We start from the raw sequence: 20,685 nt of genomic DNA, 5'->3' as shown, positions 1-20,685 counted from the left end.
GGTTCCCAGGTCAATTGTGTTCAACTGTGGTGCTAAAACTCATACAGTCTTATAGTATGAGTCTTATAGTCCTCGGCATCATCAATCAACACAGACCATCCACTCATGTATCATCATCTCCATCATCATCACCCGACGACTTTAATGACTATTTTTCTGGTATAGCTGTTAATATAATCTCTGACCTACCTCTGTTACAGCCTAACTCAGTTGACTACCTCTCGGACCTGACCCCAACTGTCACCCTTAGAAATTGGAAAAAGGTGAGTGAGAAAGATTTGATTAAGATAGTACACAATTTTAAGGATTCATTTAGTCAAGACATCAATGGAGTTTCTAGTCATATTCTTAAATCTGTATTTAAATCGATTGCTGCCCCTCTTGCTTATTTAGTCAACAGCTGTTTGGCCGAAGGTGTTTTTCCCGAAAACCCGAAGATAGCTAAAACCATACCTATCTACAAGAAGGGTGACCCGGCACAGCCCGCTAACTTTCGGCCGATATCAATTCTTCCTGTTTTCTCTAAGGTTCTGGAGTCAGTAATGAAACAGCAACTGGTGGCCTATTTCGAGAACAACAACCTGTTCAACGATTCCCAACATGGGTTTAGGGCCGGACGATCCACAACCTCTGCACTCCTTAGCCTAGTCAAGAACATCTCTGATGCCTTTGAATCAAATGACTCCCTCCATCTTAGTCTTTGTGACCTTAGCAAGGCATTCGACGTGGTATCTCATGATATCCTTCTTACCAAGCTTGGTAAATATGGCGTCACTGGAGTAGTCCACAAATCGTTAGTCAGCTACTTAGAAAACAGGAAACAAATTGTTTCGATGCAGGGAGCCTCCTCTAGTATCAGACAAATACACCACGGCGTCAGTGTTTCCATTCGCGGGATTATTATCCCGAAAACGGGATTTTTAGACCTTGAGCGGGATTAAAACGGGATGCGGGATAAAACGGGATTTTCGGCTGTGACGACTATTTTAATTTTTTTCCATTTAATTTAAGAGAAAAACTAACTCAAATTGATTGAATACTGTAGTAAAATATAATAGTGATGTTTAAACAACCTTATAAACATGATACGTCAAGTATTATACTAGGTATTGTACAAAAATAATCATGCGGGATAAAACGGGATTTTTCACAATTTTAAAGCGGGATAAAACGGGATTTCTCGACCCAGTAAGCGGGATTATTTTTTTGGTCGTGTGTAAACACTGCACGGCGTGCCCCAAGGATCGATTCTGGGCCCTGTCCTGTTCGTCATAATGATCAATGATCTGTCCTTAAACAGGCGAACGCTGCTCTTTGCAGACGACACAACACTACTGACCAGGCACAGCAACCTGAACGACCTGAGAACCGAGGCAGCAATTCTGCTGGAGGAAGCCAAGGAATGGTTCATTTTGAATCGTCTCAAAATCAATGACGATAAAACACAATCCGTCACGTGCACTCTCAAACAGGGCATCGAAGACGAGGCGGTCAAACTGCTAGGTTTCTGGATCGATTCCAAACTCAACTGGAACCTCCATGTGGAGAAAGTATGTGTTAGGCTAAGTAGAATATTATATCTGATTAGGAAACTTAAGCATGAGATCACACGTCCCTACCTAGTCATAATGTACCATGCTTTATTCCATAGCCACATAAATTATGGACTGGGGGTATGGGGCCATAGCCACGCGACCCAGAGTGTGCTGTTGCTTCAGAAGAAGGCGTTAAGGCTAATAACATCCTCCGGCCCTACCGACCACTGTAGGCCTCTTTTCAAGGAACTTGGCATTCTATCAGTCTACAGCCAATATACGTTAAACACCCTAGTCCTTTTGAGAGAAAATATAAACAACTTCTCAACCAGAAACATGCAGCACAACTATGGGACCCGCAGAGCTTATGACCTGGATGCACCCCGTTGTCGACTTAGCCACACGCTTAATTCATACCCATCTCTAGCGATAAAATTATTCAATACGCTACCGACAACCATCCGGACCCTAGAACCAAAACAGTTCAAGTCTGCACTTCGCCAGAGCCTAGTCAGTAGGCCCCTGTACTCGATTAAGGAACTGATTGACGAACCACTCGCCTTTCCAAAAATCCGAGTCACATCCGTCAGTTCAGATTAAATTGTATATATATATATATATGTTTATAGTGTTTTATAAGTTTACTCTTTTTTTTTGACGCAGTCTATCCAACTTTTGTTGGTCAAAGATGAAGGAATCAAGTATTCAAGTATTCAAGTAAGTATAGTAGGCCTACTAATTTCTCTCATTTGTCCAACATCTAATCCTAACTAGATAGAAACTAATCAGTTAATTTCTAAATTAGGCCTGCATATTTCGATTTCCAAGGATCTTAAAAAAAACTAAAACCCATAAATAACATAAAAATCATTCAAGTATTTATTTGACAAGTTCCATATAAAATTAAATAAGTTTTACCTTACAAAAATATAATTAGCCTAACTTTCTGTTTGTACAACACATATTATAAAACATTTATTAGGTATTTGTATAGGGTAAATCTATATAGCTTATCTGGGACACATAGCATGACGACCTCCATCAACACACAAGTTTACTCCAGTTACAAAGCTCGACTGTTCGCCAGCCAGAAAAGCGATTGCTTCGGCCACTTCTTGAGGGTTTCCTGGACGACCTAAGGCATGAGTTTCTTTAGATCTTTCAAGGAATTTCTTGTACGCCTCCTCATCTACACCTCCTCTTTTCTGAAGCTCTGTAATAATAACACCGGGATTCACACTATTTACACGGACTTGTTTGGGGGCTAGTTCCAAAGCAACACATTTGGTAAACTGATCAACTGCTGACTTTGACATGTTATAAGCGAGCAGGCCTGGAAAGGATCGTACTCCATTGACACTAGAAACATTGACTATGGTTCCCTTGGTCTTTGTGAGATGAGGTACAGCCAACATCGTCAAATGATAAATGGCTTTAACATTTGTGTTAAAAACCCTATCGTATTGTTCTAAGGAGGTATTCTCAATTGATCCAAATTCCAAAACACCAGCGTTGTTTACCAATACATCCAGTTTGTCATAGTGCTTCACAGTAGACTCCAGGATGTTTTTTGTATCTGATTCATTTGATAAGTCTCCAATAATCATAAATGGCTTGTTTTTACTCACTTTCTCACATTCTGATGCTACTTTTTGTAAGTTTTCTTGGTTCCTACCAGTTAATGATAAAAATGCCCCAGATTTGGCAAAATGCAGGGCGGTTGCAGCACCTATCCCTGAACTTGCTCCTGTTATCAATACCACTTTACCAGCAAACATTATGGATCGTACTGTATCCTGACACCTTAGAACTTTCACTTTAAGTGGGTTTTCTAATAAACAATTAATTCAACAAAGGTTAGTCTGGATCTAGAAAATGTGATTATTTTTCTAAGTTAAGACATAGGCCTACTTTACTAATCCTAATTCAAACACTGATAACTTATAATTTTTAATAATGTATAAAATATTGCCAAAGTAAGTAATCGACAGCATGCATAAAAAATTCTTTCAAGGCAACAAATCAAACTAGCCTACTTCTGTCACTTGCTCACTTTGACAAGACAACCTCACCTCACATCTTTCACAACAAAGCAAAACACGACCTTCTAGTCGAAGGAGGAGGTGCAGCTGTCGCGCATGCACACAAGCTGTCACTGCTATTTTCAAAGTAGCAGTTTCAGTTTTGAGAACTTATCACGTTACTTCCCGTTCCCGGTCACCACACCACACCTTGTAATGTAACGTTGTAACCGTTGACGGAGGGTCCACGCATACTCAGTTTGACCTGATATTAACGGACAGCATTAAGCTAAATACCCCCGCCGCAGCAAACCTGCAGACTTAGCGAATTTCCATTTGTCTCATTGGATTTACACTAAAATGTCTCCTTAAATATATCACATTTATTCCCTATTTAAATAGAATTAGTTTAACGAGTACTTAGGTTTGCTGCAACAGGGAGGGTAAAAAATTGTTTTTTAATGTAAAATGTTAATAGGCCTAGGTACTGTAGTTTAGTAAGAAATTAATGTATTTTCCAAATTTGATCAAAATATGTTCATAAATAAGCAAACTACAACAGTTGACTTATTCTCCATAAGAATAACATGGGAATTTTAAAATTAAAATTGAATTTTCTCCGCAACTCTAAGGCGCATAATAACGCCTCAATATACTAAATTATTTGTTTCTTTAAGCTCTACAAAATGATTTGGAAAGTTATTGTAAAATTTTGTGTTTTTAGGGTAAAAAATGGGAAAAACCCCATTTTTACCCCATAAAACCCCCCATAAACCCCCGTTCCCATAGTCCGATCATGCTGGTTTGCGAACTCATTCAAGTTTATTATGCTTTACACCTTTAAACCAAATTTCATCAAAATCGGACAAAAATTACTCAAGTTATCGCGTTCACGGACACACATATATACAGGGTTGGTTAGTAAAAAGTGTGGAGACCCCTTGTTATTTTTTTAACAGCCCTTACTAGAAAAACTAAACTCGGCACACCATTATGGCATGTTATGAAGTACTTTTTGGGCACAACCGCCACTTGGTGTTCATCCCCAAAATGGGGGATTTTGGGGGAAACTCAAATATTTCAAATACAAAGACCCATCGAGTGACCCCTCCTTTTGAAGATCCTGGTAAAAGAAAATCATCAACGCAAATTAGAGGTCTGTTATTGATTTAATTTATTTTACAATAAATTAATTTTTAATTTATTTTACAATTGTATTTCATTGACACATCAGAAGCAACTAATATACGACTCCAACGGAAGGAAAACCAAGATATAAAACAAGAAACACTGTTAATTTTAAGTAACATAAAATTTATAATTTTAAAAACATATTTCGAATATTTGTCTTTTTATTTATGGTTTTTTATTGTAGTCTAAATTAGGGGCTATGGCCCCTACAGGCCACTAGTATATATATATATATATATACATATATAAAATTTTTAACGAATGGTGTTTTTGGCCTCTGGGGACATCAAAATGAAAAAGTAAATCGGTCCCGGGTCTAGGTCTTACCATGCCTACCCCCATCCATGCCCAGCCATGCCTAACCGAAATAATTCTAGCCTAGCCGCACAATTTGTTATTCAGGATTAGTTTTGCCAACAGTGTAATTTGGAGGCTTCTGATTGACTGAAGGTTTACTAATTGAAAAATTAGTTTTGTTCATAAAATAAAATTATAAATGCCTCAAATTCAATTTTATAATTTTTTATTATGAAATTACACTGTCATAACCTAACCAAACCAACCAAACGTGCTGATAATGAAAAAACCAAAGAACACCCTGCAAACAGCTATAACAGTTACACGGTGGCCGTGGAACGGAACTAAAAGTTTATAACTACTACTTTAAAAATAACAGCGACAGCATGGCAGTGCTTGTACGCATGCGCGACAGCTGCACCTCCCCCTTCGACTAGAAGGTCGTAGCAAACCACAAATTTACGTCAAAATCATGTGACTTTTACTTTTTGTCAGCTGACGTGGGTAGACAGGAAACTGCAGTCAAAGTGAAACTCAAAACGAAGAGGTTTGAGCATTGGTTAAATATTAGCTAAGATAATACTTTTCATATTAGTTTTCAAGGATCCAATTTCTTCCTGGTAGTAGCAGAAATAAAAATTACAATAAACGCTTACACATATTCATTACACTGCTCATAAACCAACTGATGACTATTATTTTGTGCTGTGGATACGTTTAATAAATGCTTAAGCGTATTGCAATCATATTAAACGCTCATCGAAACAAGCTTCAGGCTCAACAATGACAAGAGAACTATAATTAAAGGTTATTTATATTTGGTATGGTGTAGTACCATTGATACGGTGGGCAGATTTTCCCATCCTTGTTAGTCAGTCGTGACGTCATCGTTGATGCGATGCAATTATCGTACTGGTATCGCATAGCTCCGCAAGTCAATAGTCGATATCGAATACCCCTAATTTACTTTACTTAGAGAATCGCTGCGCTGAAACGAAACGCTTCCATCTTCTTTCTCGAATCTTGCTTCCTTGCTTGGTTAGGTTCAGGACTCTAGATTCTCGTTCTTTGGTTCTTTCTTTGTTTTTGTTTGGTTTGATTGCATGTAATGTCGACAAGCGTAACAAAAGAAAAGTTGTTAATCTTGTTTTCAGATATAACTCACTCTAGTCTAATTTTTAATTTATAACTTACCCGTACTTAACTTACGAGAAGTTGTTTTCTGGATAGGCCTAGTTTAAATTAAATTATACATTTTTATATTTAAATGACTTAAGTATTAACTTAGGCCTAGGCCTATTAGAGGATTTTAAATGGAGGCAACAGAAGATAATAATGACGGTGATCAAGTGGAATCGAAATTACACTTTGTTAATACATACGACCAATTTCTGCTAAAATTGCAAGAAACCGAAGTATCTACGTATAGCAAATTTGTTTGCAGGCGTGCTTGTAAGCAGGATTTTGGCCATAACCTCAACCTGTATAATAGCTTTAAGTTCTTGTTGATCTTTTACTTGGTCACAAAGCCAAGTCCAACTTGGGTATAAGCTCCTTATTACCGATAATACAATTAGATTTGCATATGAGCGGTAAATTTAAATTACAGACCGTTCTATAACTTTAGTTTAAAAGGGGTTTCTACTGTGACTATCAGAATCATACTTCATATTCATAGATTGTACTGATTGTAGAGAAACAACCTAAACCTACAACCATAACCATGATGTTAACGAATTCGACGCGAATAACGATCAAATATCGATAGACGATATTTAGAACTACATCGACTTCCCGAATCGATCGAATCAACGATGACGTCACGACTGACTAACAAGGATGGGAAAATCTGCCCACCCATTGATACAGTCAATGGTATTGGTCATGGTATTGGTAGTGTAGTACGGTAGTACATAACAGCGGCCGTGATAACAGCTCATGTTAAACTGAACAGCGCGACAAATTTAATGGACCAGTAAGCACTAGATGGCAAGGAATGGTATATTTTGACTATACAATATAGTAGGCCTGACATTTACTATGTTCTTGATAAATAATTATTCTGAATTGTTATTCCCTAAATACCACCTTGTATTAACTATTCATGTATGTAAACAAATTTTGCATTACCATTCTACGTTTCGCTTTATCATCCAGTTAGTTGGTATATGGTAAAAAAAAAACTATCGTCTGCAGCCAGTGCAGCCTGCAGTGTCTGTCTGCCCTAATAATAATATTTATTTTATTATTATTGTTATTGTTATGTGTGGAGTCTACAACATCACCAAAGCTATGTTTGCCATAATTTTATGTTAATAATTATTTTGCCTTATAAATGTTATTTTATGTTCTGAAAAATTTAATGTTTAACATATCATTTAAATTCGTGATGATATTGGAATTTTACAGTTCTAATGTAATTTGGCCCATGTCATTTTGAAGGTTATGGGGTTTAGTCTAAACACTTTTTGTTTAGCCTAATTGAACTTCATTTTGCAATCGCACAAGTCTTAAGCTTATCTCTTTTTCACTCTTTTTTGCACAGGACTCATTTTCTGTAAATATAGAACATTTGCTTTACAGTAATAATTTGTAGACCATCAGTTGAAAAACATTCATGATTTCTAAGGTTAATTTATTTATTTAACAATTTCTACTAATGATGAAGACTGGTATGTTAATCATATCACATCCAAATGCTGTATACAGGAATTTACCAAAGTTGATATCAGAAATCAATAACATTTTATATATACAATACTTCCCACTTGATAGATGGAACAAAAACATCACCTTTAAGAGTGTTAACAGCGGAAACATCAAGCCTAACTGGCCAAACTATAGTTCATTGGTCATTGGTCTTTATTCTAAAGTGTTGTCATACAAACATTTAGATGTACGGATACTTCTTTCTGGCACAAAACTGAAAGAAAAAGAAAAGGTTATTACCAAGAAACCTATTGATTTTGTTTGTTATGATGAAACATTCAGAAAAGATGATGTTAACAACTACGTTTCTTCCTTTGTTCAAAATAAGGTTGCAGATTGCCAAATTGTTGCTTTAAGTAATGACAACAGCTGTGAAGTAGGCCTAAATGATAATTGTATAGCAGAAGTAGAAAACATACCATGTAACATTTATGACAACGTCGTTTTGGGTGGAACTTTTGATAGACTTCATTATGGCCATAAAATATTATTAAGTGAAGCTATCCTGAGATGTCGCAAAAAAATTACTGTTGGAGTCACTGACACGCCAATGCTTAAAAGTAAGTAGATAAGTTCATACTAACTTAATTTTATACCAGGATTATTTTCTTGGGCAGAACTTGAATAAGTTAGGTATGCCTCTCCACCAGTTAAAATTACTGCTATAATACTCAACGGATTTTCCATATAGAATGGTCTTAGAAATTTTGACAGTTTCATATTAGGCTATCGGACAAGTCATTTTCAATAAGTTAATTTAAGATCTGCCAATAACTTGATAAAAGTGCTATGAGAAGTTACGAACTTGATAGTGCGAGTGAGGTGGAGCCCCGGGGGTCCAGCTTAAAAACAAGTCCTGTAAGCCTTCTTCTTACTGAGGACACAACCAGTGCTCCAACATGTCAAGAAAGGCTATTCCTGCAAGGCATAACAGTTTTTCTAGAAAAAATGGGCTGTTTACTTTAGTTTTTTATAACGCTCAGAAGAAATTACACTTACGCAAAACCCTTTCTTCAAAAGCATGCTGCGGTTCAGATGCCCAAATGTGGACATTAGGCTATGCTTGTTTACTTTTTGTTTCTAATGAAAGGTAGCTGCTGTATCACTAAATACAGTACGGTACCTACTAGATCACTGGATGAGTTATTATCTTACAAATGCCCTCTTTAAATTATCACATATCTCTTTGCCTTTTTTGATCCTCATGACTCAACCTTTGACGCAGTTTTAGTCTGTATTGTCATAATGACAAGTATTTACGTTAAACCTTCAAAATTGTAGATTTTGGTAAGCCAAGTTTCGTGCTCTGTTTGTTTATGGTACCTACTAAGACAGCAGACAAATATGAAAATTATTATTATTTTTTGTTATTACCTATTTATTTTTGTCTAACTGACTTTTCTGAACAGGTAGATGATAAATTAACTTACCTATTTTTAAATGTTACAGCAACTTTTATTAACTCTTGCAGCTTAATTCAGCATGCCTGAAGTCCTACTACCTACTAACCGTGAGGTAGGGGGTACGCCGTCAAATATTAAAATTTTTGTAAAATTTTTTGATTTAGTTTTGTAGAAAAAACTTTTCTGAACTTGTAGATACCAAATATTATAGAAAAAAAATTTTAAGTTTTACAGTGACTTTTTTAAACTCTTACTTTAGCATGCCCAAGGAGGTCCGTGAAGTTAGAGTACCCATATTAGCGCATCCACTTTTGTTCATACCAATCGTTAGTTCTCGATATTTCCCCAAAATTTTTGTTAGTTATATAGTAAGTTATATAGCCGATAATAAGTAGGTACGCTAACTTCACACATCAGTTTCTAGCGTGCACCGTTTTCTGATGAAAATGCTCACATTTACCATAATTTACCAAACGTTAGTTCTCGATAGTTCTCCAATATTGTTGCTTAATCTCAAAAAACAAAAAGTTACGAGGCTTAAAAAAAGGGTAACTTACGCTAACTTCACAATTATACAATTTTCGGCGAGCACTGTTTTCTGACGAAAAATGCTTAAAATATCTACCACTAATCGTTAGTTCTCGATAGTTCCCCAATATTTTCGTTAGTTCTCAACAAATAAATAAGTTACAAGGCATAAAAAGTGGGTACCCTAACTTCACAATTTTAGAATTTCCAGCGGGCACCATTTTCTGATGTAAAACGCTTACCTATATAATACCAATCCTTAGTTCTCCAAAAATAAAAAGGTTATAAGGCATTAAACTGGTTACACCAACTTCATACCTAATAAGCTTAATACAAGATGTTTATAAATGATTTATTAGGTATTTCTTGGTTTTTTAGCGTATTTCCCTTTAGGGAAGTATAGTTATTACCGTAGGTGGCACGGTAAGACCTAGGTCCGGGGCCGATTTACTTTTTCATTTTCATGTCCCCAGAGGCCAAAAACCCAATTTGTTTAACTTTTTATATATGTCCATGAACACGATAACTTGAGTAATTTTTTTCCGATTTTGATGAAAGTTGGGTTAAATGTGTAAGGCGGGATAAACTTGAATGATTATTGCCCTTAAATTTATATATGTAAATAAATAGCCTATAAGTTACTTTATGTTACCATAACTAATATGTCCTGTCCATTGTTATTTCTTTATGAGTTAGTCTTAAATATAATTTTTTTGGTTAGGCAAAAAGCTGTGGGAATTGGTGGAGCCTTGCGAGCTTAGGATTCAAAAAGTGAAGGACTTTTTGGAGGAAGTCGACCCTTCGATAGAATACGACGTTGTCCCGATCAGTGACATTTACGGTCCCACCAAAGATGATCCTACATTCCAGGTAAATACCAAGAAACTTAGTGCCTAAACAAAAAATCGCCCACAACTAACTGCTGGATTCAAATTCTTACGTTTAGTTGTTTTGAATAGCTTCATAGTCAAAATACTGTGTTGTTATTTTTATAATTTAATGACTATACAACATTTTAGTTGTAAGTTAGGCCAATGTTCTGGTTTGTAAACTCACAAAATATCCTAAACTGTCGTATCATTTTTTGTCAGTGTTATTTAGCTAAGCGCACACTGGGTTGTGATGGCAGGAACGGACAGTAGACCTACAAAAAGCATTTTTTTTTAATATTTTGATATTTATCTATGTGTGTGTGCTTTACTAAACTGTTGTAGTTTACTTGTTTATGGCTGTATTTTAATAAAATTTGTTTATTTCATACTAAGCTATCAATGTTTTGTTTCAATAAAAAAAACACCTCATTATCTTCACTGAAGCAGCAAACCTAAGTTCACAGCAAAATTAATGCTACCGTATTTAAATTGGAAATAAATCTGACAATTTTAAGGTTTTTTGTGGAAATCTAAAACTGGAGATTCTTTTAGTATCTGCAGGTTTGCTGTGGGGGATTTTTAAAATGATTTTTGGTCCTAAGGAAGATTAAAAAAATCAAATTTGATAGTGTTAATAATTGGATATAATCACAGACTTGGGCAGATGTTCTAAATTCAAAATTTATCCTTGTAATTGATGAATGCTGCCACAGAAAGCATACTACTATCCGTGGTATGTTTTCTGTGATGCTGTATGTATTACAATTATTTCAATGTATATTTAAATCAATTACAATGAATAAAACTCAGCTGTAATAGTAAATTAAGATAACTAACGATGTTGTCCTTGTGGTCCAATTCTAGATTTAACAGACTGTTATAATGCAGATTGAGTTTGATGACAAAACAAGTTCTATCAGATACTTGAAGTAATCAATTGGGAATCGTTTTTGATTAGCCAATGTAATTCAAATAATGTCAATTCATCCCTGCCTATTTCTTATCAATTCTGTGAGTTTTTAGATTTGAATTGTGTGTTATTTTGGTTTTCAAAGCATGACAGTAACTTATTAATTTTATTGTTTCAATGTAGTTCTAAACCACATTCCAAAAATATTAGGTATCTCTTATTTTCCTTGCTTAAACAGTCTTTTTGGCAATTTAAGTATTAGACAAATTAAAATGATTTGTTATTGAACTGTTATCTGCCAAGACTATCACAAACTGTGCAATTCGTGTTTTCATCACCCATAACCTCAGAGTTTAGTAATATTGATTATGGATTTCAAAAGTTACTTTGCATTGGTTATAAATTATTACTGAGTAATTGTTATTGATCTCTGTAAAAAAATGGAAGTGGGTTTTATTAGTTGTCAATGGTTGTATTGTAAATTAAGAATGCAAAATCAGTGTTAGTAGGTTAGTAGGTACACATTCATTCACAGATGTTTTTCATCATGAGTTCGGTGATGTTCATTGTTTTTTTTCTAATTTTAACAGACTTCTAAACTTAAGTGTAGAAAACATTGTACATAAACATTATTTTTTACTTAGAAAGAGTTTTTAGCTGTCCAAAAAATAATTATTAATAAGAACAGTTAGTTGGTATTAAAATCTAGTGCTGACACTGAAAAAAAAATTCCATTAGTAAAATTATAAAAAAAATTGAAATGTATCTAACAAATAGAAATAGGCTAATTAAATAATAGACCAAACCAAGAATTGACTTTTTGTACAATTACCTGACAAAGTGGGTTTCTTGCACTGATTATAGCATGCCAAGTAGCTAATTGGTGCATTTACTTACTTTTGCCGCACACATTTTTTTGCCCGGACTCCAGTATTCCAACCAAACAACACAAAACTGTGTGCTTTTATCAGGCATGTAATACGTGTACGCTTGATAATAAGTTGGCAACACCTAAAGACACTACGGCTACCATCAGCTGGTGCAGCGTTTTCCATTTCGTTCAACCCTTGGATTTAACCTAACCTAAAATCGTGTTGTAGAGTGTTTGAAAGAATAATTATTTAGGCCTATAGGCTTTATAGTAACTGTAAGAAAAATATAATGTGTAACGTGAGTGCAAAGTGCTACTTCGCTCACTGACACTAGTTACACAAATAACTAATTTACAGCATTTTATTACAAAGAGGTTAGCTACATATTGACATTAGGTTTGAAAATTCGCTACATGAATATCTCAGCAACGTTTGACCTCTCTTGTGAAATTTTTCTCGGTATTTAAAAAATGTAAGTTGGAAAAATATTAAAAGAAATATAAAACATTAATAATAATTCTACACATATTTTGAAGGAAAGTAAAATCAATCTTTACAGCTAGAAAAAACTGAAATCTCAAATTACTGTGCAGAAAGTGAAGTACTGTAACTACTGAAGTAATATGCCTAAATGGAAAAAATAAACACCTTAATCTATAGTATATTTCACAACTTAGACTCGCATGTAAAACACTATGATAAATTTGGGACTTTCATGACGAGTATTTAACGATACGTTTTATCACAATGAAAAAAACTACTTAATCAAACTTAAAAAATTATCTGATATTTCGTACTGTAATCTATTCGTTTTTCTCAGATTTAATCGTGTTTCCTAACTATTTATTCTAGTCTAAATTTGATATTAATGCAAGTTGTAAACTCTGTTAATAAAAATTGTATTTAAATAAATCAATTTTCTGTTATCTATTTTACTTAAAAAACAATGGTGCTCGCTCCCTTTGAAGCTTACCGTGAACTTCAGTTGTAACTTTGTTGATGTCAGGCAAAGTATTGTTTGTGTAGCGAAAGTAATGCTTATATCAGGAAAAGTAATGTTCATGTCAGGAAAAGTCAGCTGATGTTTTTGATGTATGGAAATTGACGATTTTCAAAGATCTCAGCTGTAAGCATAAATTTGTGAGTGCAATTACGAAATGCAAGAAACCCCTAATATTGAATGTCCATTAAAATCATAAAAACATAGAGGCTACAGTAAATAGATATAAATCCAAACATTTATTGTTTTGTAGATGATAGTGGTGAGTTCAGAGACAACCCGAGGTGGTTCAGCAGTTAACCAAGTGAGGGAGGCCAACGGTCTCAACACTCTGTGTATACACGAGGTGGGACTCCTCGTTGACCCCAACAAAGAAGATGAAGTGGAGGAAGACAAGATCAGTTCCAGTAATCTGAGGTTGCGCTGTCTCGGAACACTACTTCGCCCTCCTCAGGTGATCGAATGAGCCTACTTATTTTGTTAAACTATTGTTATAAGTAGATTACACGTCAAATAATAAATAAGCATTACACTTTTCTGATTGTAAATACTATTTTTAGGCTGTATTGATGGGTTTCCAGCTGTAATGGCTACGGTTCTATTGATTTTGATAAAAAGTGACTAATTTTTTTTTTTTTTTTCAAAGAAAGCAGTCTAAACTTCTCAAATCTTTGTAGTTTAGCATGGAATCGAACCTATCCCTCGCACAAAAGTCTAAGATAGTAATAAACATGAAACGTTTATGATTTAAAATACTAAATTTGGGCCGTCCTGATTGGTTGAATGACCAGCTATACTGGCTGTGGTGATTAGTACATAGATTTTACATCTATTGTCTTGCAAAGAAACATTTTAATAATTTGCATTGGCTTCTTAAGTCTATCCATGCTTTAATAGTGAATTATTTTTTTTTATCAAATTTATCAGTACAAGCATAGTATTACCTAGAGGTAAACAAACAGTAGTATATGTATACTCAATGGTACATGGAAAAAAATAAAAAATACAAGGAAAGGGAATGCAAAAGCCTTGATTTCACAAAAAATATGTATGTAGTAGACCCTCTCTAATCCGGCACTTCGCCACTCCGACACACCAGTAATCCGGCGTCTTTTGACAGGTGAGATCTTCCGCGATCGCGGGCAAATTCTGATTATCTCCCACGGCCAAGTAGGCATCATCATCCACTCCCGCGTTCACAAACACGTCATTGTCGTCTTGCGCTATCGCGGTAAAATAATGAACATCTCCTGCGGCCATTTGGACGTTATCATCGCCTCCCGCAATCACGGAAACATCATCACGCGCGATTGTGGCAAAATCATGAACATATCCCGCGGCCATGTAGACCATATCATCACCTCCTGCGATCACGGCAAAAACATCAACGTCGTCTAACGCGATCACGTCAAAATCATGAACCTCTCTTGCGGCCGTTTAGACGTTATCATCGCCTCCCGTGGTCACAGAAACGTCATCACATGCTTTGGTATGCAGTGGGCCCGTGGAAGGCCAGTGGTAGCCAATAACAACACTACAAGTACTTTTGGAATTATTTTTACTAATTGGAAATTTGGAATTAATATTTGGACTAACATTCCCAACTCAAATATTATACTAGTAACCATAATATTGCTACATTACAGAAAATAAAAAAATATCTAAGTTTCAATCAGACTAAAAAAAATCATTAGTTGAGTTTGAAAATTGTCCTGGGTAGGCGAGTGGTTTAAGTGCTTACTATGTTTACTATGACCCAAAGGTCGCTAGTTCAATCCTGAGAAGTGAGAAGCAGTTTTTGAAGTGTTTTTAGCGAATTTCCCATATAGGGAATAAGCTATTACCGTAGGTTTCATGCCAAAAACACCCTCCGTTCAAATTCATATATATATATGTGTGTCTGTTAGCACAGAGGTGCCCATCCCCCCCAAACCCAGTGATGCAATCCCCCCCCATTTATGCTGCCCTCTATTTCAACCTACCCTCCCCCCTCCAATTTTCCTGGCAATCTCCCCTTTACCATATAAAACAAGCTTTCAAGTCTTTAGTAAACTTGAGGTAAAGAAAAACAACTTGCTGATAATCAAAATTATATGTTAAATAGGAAACGTCATTTAACAATACTAAGTTATATCTAATTAATAGACGAATTATAAGTTTTTCAATTTGCAATTTGAATCTGTACTGTCAGCCAACACGTGCTCAGTATTAAAATAGGTAACGTCTTCAAAACGTTCAACAATATACTCGTTGAACTACTCTACTCCAACACAGTACTATGTAACTGTACAATATATTAGGTGGTGTAAATTTTTACAGGGCTTAAGAATTCAATTAACTTGAAGTGCACGAACAATACTTTGGCCAAAAGTATCTTGTTTCAAAATTAGATGACGAAATAGGGCAGACAAGGAGGGGTTGCTCGCCACTTGCAGGCTGCCTTCTACAAAAATCACCGGGCAAAATACTCACAATACCTTAATTGCAACCAGCACCTTAAAAGGTTTTGTGACGAAGTAATCTTATAATTCATTTTGATAGCCCTAGGTTTGCGTTTTATGGCTAATAATGGTAGTGTTTTGGCGGTTCTTTAAAAACTCCACCATCGTCAGGCTTACAAAAGGATCTACTTTTGGAGGTGTCTTCATGGAATATGTTACAAAGATTAAACCAAAAACATGAAACGATAAATAACATATAGGCCTATCAATTCACGTGTGTACATTGCCTCAGGCAGAACTGGATGATCATTAATCTTTTGATAATTTATTCTGGCTAGAAGAAGCAGTTTGTCATTGTAGCAAACCTACCAAACAATTTATTTAACACTTATCTTTGCTTTAAACTATCCACCCTAGTGTAAATACTGTAAATACCATATAATATGTCATAAAAATAAAACCAGGCATATAACTTTTTATTGCCTTCAAATTTTTTTTACATTTAATTTAGAAAAAAAATATTTTTAACTATTTTGGTATACATCATATTATTTGCTAAATGTTTTTTTTCAGCCTAACCCTGCCATTCCAGAATCACCTTACATTGTTGGTCTCACAGGAGGCATTGCCAGTGGCAAGACTAACATTGCAGACTACCTGGCCACCCTAGGTGCCGGGGTGGTTAGTTGTGACAAGCTAGGCCACGAGATATACAGGTATTGTGGGATGGGGTTAGTCTTGTACCATAAAACATTCAAGTTGATGTGACATAGCACAAGTGCCTGGGTCTTGAAGATTTTTATTTGGATAGCAGCTGAGTGGATACAGAGCTCACTTAGTAATCAGAAGGGTATGAGTGTAATCCTGGGAAGTCAGAAGCCGGACCCAGTTGTCATTGGTTTGACTAAGGGTCCCTGCTTAAGAATCAGCTGATCTTCGTTGGTAACAAATTTATCTCTTTCAACTCTCCTCTTTTCCTTAAAACGTGCACCCTCGTGCATCTGTGTTGCAGAAATCTGAACTTAAGCAGGAAATAGGAATAAGAATATTTCACTGTCAGCGTCAAAAATCTGTTGACAGAGTTTTACAAGGATATTCATCGTACAACCTGAAATTTCCTTTGAAATAACACAAGTGTTCTTTTGCCGCAGTGTGGGGAAACCAGGGCATACCCAAGTTGTGGAGGTGTTTGGAGATGGAGTCTTAGATGCTTCTGGAGCCATTGACCGCAAAAAGCTTGGAGCCATCGTGTTCAGCAATAAGGTTAGAGATTTGTTTTGTAGTGTCTAGTGCCGTAAATAAATTTTGAATTTTTAAAAATTACCATTTGGTTTTCTTAAAAGAGTTTGCTTGGGAGGGGAAGTAAAAAGGGATCAAAATGATGGTGTATTGCCAAAGAAAGTGGTGAATTTAAGCAAAAGGCTGTTACAGTAGAACCTTGATAATAAGACTCATTAAATAAGACTTCTTATCAAGGTTGACTCCTTATTGAGGTTTGCATAACATGTGATTGAGGGTAAAATAAATTAAAGGGGATATGAAAATTACACTTGTTATCAAGGGTGACTTGACTTGTTATCGAAGGTCTTATCAAGGTTCCACTGTATTTAAGGAATATGATTTTTCAATAATGTCATAACCTTTATTTTTCGACAAGATTTTTCTTAAAGCAGAATAATATTCAGTTAGTAGTGAATTTCCCATATAGTATATAGTAAGTTATTACTGCACCCCGAACCGATTTACTATTTCATTTTGATGTCCCCCGTTCTGTACAACCCATACTGTTGTTGATATAATGTTTGACTAGATTACTCTAGTCATCTTAATATCAGAGAAATTTAAATCCACTCTGGAGACGAAATGTGTTTTGTGTGTCTTCTTAGGCTGCGGCTACACAGGGGTTTTTTTTCATTTACAAAAGCAGTGTGAAAACACCCAAAAAATATATAGCCTAAGACCTACCTATACTACATACTTTTAAAATGAGCTAGCTGCTATCCTTTCATTCTATTATTACATGTCAGTGTTTTAGGCAAATTTTGTATCTTGACAGCAGAACACTTTATCCCCTAAGAATATTTCTGTTTGTGCAGGAGAAGTTGCAAGTTCTGAATCAGCTGTTGTGGCCGCTGATACTGCAAGAGGCTCAACAGAGTGTGAAACAGCTGTATTCTCAAGGTCATAAGGTTGTGATTCTGGAGGCTGCTGTGTTGATATCAGCTGGTTGGCAGACTCACTGCCACGAACTGTGGACCTCTATAGTGCCTCCAGATGAGGTAACCACTAGTGAGACGTTATTGCAAATGCACCATTTAAATTCAAACCTTTCATATGACAAAAATTGATTATTTAAGTGTATAAGATATTGTTTAGAAATCAATTAAAGTAGAGTAACACATCTATACCCAAATAAGCACAAACAAGATTGTAAATTACAATTGTTATTTTTTAACAGGCCTACTTTAATAACACTTCACACTTTCAAATATTTGTGCAAGATTGTTTATTAAAAACATTCAAACCCAAACTAACCTTTTTAGGGAGGCCATTTTGACACTAATTTATTGTAATTATGTGTTTGTAAAAACAAATGGGATTTTCCAAAGAATTTTCTGAATTTATAATCTGAAACATTCTAAAAATTAAATTCATTTGAAACACAACTCATTTGAATACCATAACTTATTGCAAAAATGCTTGGTAGATACCTGATTGCTAACTTATATCCTCTGGAAGCGAGGTTTAAATTATTTAACGTTCTTAAATCGTCTACCCATTTGATCGGCTTATCAATCCATTTGTTTGCAGGCAGTAAAACGAGTCATGGAAAGAAATGGATTGACTGAACAAGAAGCAAGGGCTCGGGTGGAGGCTCAGCCAAAGAACACGGAATATGTAGAGTTAGCTAATGTAGTGTTGAGTTCCCAGTGGAGAGTGGAGTATACCCGTAAACAGGTTGACAAGGCGTGGACTGGGTTGCTGACAAGGTTGGGGCTCCACACATAACACAGGAGGTGAGTAGGTCTATGTTGTGCATAACTGATGATACTAATCACTTTACTGTAACAGCTCAATTTGTATCAGGGGTGTGCGAGTACTCGTAGGGGAGCTCAGTAAACTGCTCGATTCAAGCTTTTTGAAAAAAAACTCGAAGTGTAGGGCTTTTTTTTATACGTGATCGCCAGCCGGCTGTTTATCGAGTAATGATACCTTAGGCCCCGTTTATGCACCAAGAGCGGGAGCGATTTCTAACACCATTGAGTTAAATGGGGCTGTTTATGCACCAAGAGCGATAGCGGTAGCGGTTGACCTCCCGCTGCGGTTTCTAAAACGCCCGCTGTGTAGTTAGAAATCGCAGCGGTTGCTTGGAATAGAGCGGTTTTCAACTACATTGAGTCAAATGGGACTGTTTATGCACGGCGGGAGCGGCTGCAGCCAGGGTTGCCAACCTGACCCACGCGCACTTAGGACAAATAGTTGTGTTAATTCTTTGGCAGAGTTTGAGTTGGCAAGACTGTGTCCCCCTTCCATTCTCCGTTGACCAACCGCTATCGCTTGCACAATTTTGACAAAATTTTTACAGGGCTAACAGGCTTACAGGGCTTGGTGCATAAACAGGGCCTCACGTGCCTCTTTCTAGTAACAGATGGATCAATACAATAGTTTTATTGATTACATAAGGTACAGTTTTATTGAATATACATGGCTTTAATGTGATTTTTTATTAATATATGCATAAAATTATATTGTTGGCTTTGTTTAATGTTTCACTACCCCGAAAGGACCTCCTTGTATCATCAATAGTGTTTTAAAATCAAAGACACCGATGAAAGGATAAAAAATACTGAAATAAAGTTTTTGAAACTGAGAAGAGAAATATAAATCTCAGACTCGTGCACCCACTGACATACACGTTCTTCTTGATGATACAACTATTTGCCCCTCCCCAAATGTAATGTTCCTTGGTTTGATTCTTGACGAGAATCTCAAATTTCACAAGCATATCGATCACGATTCAAACAATATATCTCTAGGGATTTTCATGCTCCGCTCTCTTAAACATAGGGCCAAACACATATTACGTAACAAACTTAGAAAGGGCAAGGGTGTATGACTTAGCATTATACGCTGCCTTATATGGGGGAGGGGGGGGGGGGTTCATTACGTAACGCACACATTCCTCTTTAAAATACAAAAATAATCACAATGATATCTAATGTTTAATTTCCAAGCTCATTATTAAATGAGCAAATTATTTAATGAACAATGATTTACATACACTCATTGGTCTTTTCATTTATCTGGAATAAATTGTATTCCCCCTTACATTATTGTTGGCGGTTGCAATAATATTAACTGTAAGACACTGAAATTTAAACATTTTGTAACATTCTTTTTACATGAGCATCAATATAAGTTTAAATTTGTTTTTCAAAATGATCAGTGAACAAATACTTTTAAAATTAGGTATCACTTAACCTAGGTACCTTTAAACATTTGATAATTTTCCAAAAACTAACCCCCCCAAGAGAAATCTACATATATGGGAGATTTAAAAATAATTCCTCCAATTTTTACTGGTTTAAAATAGAGGGGATTTAGTTGTAACTAAAGATCTACCTCATTTAGTTTGGCCGCTATATATTGTGTACGGGCGGTCTGCCTCACCCTAGCATAAACTTCAAAAAGGAAAAACAAGCCGTAAATAATGTTTTTCTGTTCCAGGACGGATTTGTCAGCATTTATGTGATACAGCTTTTATATGACTTCACGTCTAGTACAGTAATAATCATATAGCTTGTTTGTACTTAACCTTATTGAATATATATATATTACTGTTGAAATGGTTGGTTATTAAATAATGCTTTATTTTCATAGTGTTCATTATCCTTACCAAAATATT

General features: G+C 35.6%; 2 protein-coding genes across 2 annotated transcripts; one reads left to right on the top strand and one right to left on the bottom strand.

Annotated features, from left to right (window-relative positions):
- Nucleotides 1-2,391: 2,391 nt before the first annotated feature.
- Nucleotides 2,392-3,606, bottom strand: LOC129002150 (3-oxoacyl-[acyl-carrier-protein] reductase FabG-like). Its single transcript, XM_054429748.1, has one exon. The coding sequence runs from the start codon at nucleotides 3,311-3,313 to the stop codon at nucleotides 2,546-2,548; it is 768 nt and encodes a 255-aa protein (XP_054285723.1). The 5' UTR covers nucleotides 3,314-3,606; the 3' UTR covers nucleotides 2,392-2,545.
- Nucleotides 3,607-7,294: 3,688 nt separating this feature from the next.
- On the top strand, nucleotides 7,295-20,657 carry LOC129002149 (bifunctional coenzyme A synthase). The gene is made up of 8 exons (XM_054429747.1): nucleotides 7,295-8,313; nucleotides 10,406-10,554; nucleotides 13,592-13,792; nucleotides 16,353-16,495; nucleotides 16,931-17,042; nucleotides 17,876-18,058; nucleotides 18,591-18,796; nucleotides 20,508-20,657. Exons 1-7 carry the CDS (start codon nucleotides 7,704-7,706, stop codon nucleotides 18,786-18,788), a joined length of 1,596 nt encoding a protein of 531 aa, XP_054285722.1. The 5' UTR covers nucleotides 7,295-7,703; the 3' UTR covers nucleotides 18,789-18,796; nucleotides 20,508-20,657.
- The last annotated feature ends 28 nt before the right edge of the window (nucleotides 20,658-20,685 follow it).

Source organism: Macrosteles quadrilineatus, unplaced genomic scaffold (assembly GCF_028750875.1).
Source record: "Macrosteles quadrilineatus isolate MER2022 unplaced genomic scaffold, UCM_ALF_1.0 Scaffold_9__3_contigs__length_116548681, whole genome shotgun sequence".
Classification (NCBI taxonomy): domain Eukaryota; kingdom Metazoa; phylum Arthropoda; class Insecta; order Hemiptera; family Cicadellidae; genus Macrosteles; species Macrosteles quadrilineatus.
This window is presented reverse-complemented; position numbering and strand designations above follow the sequence as displayed.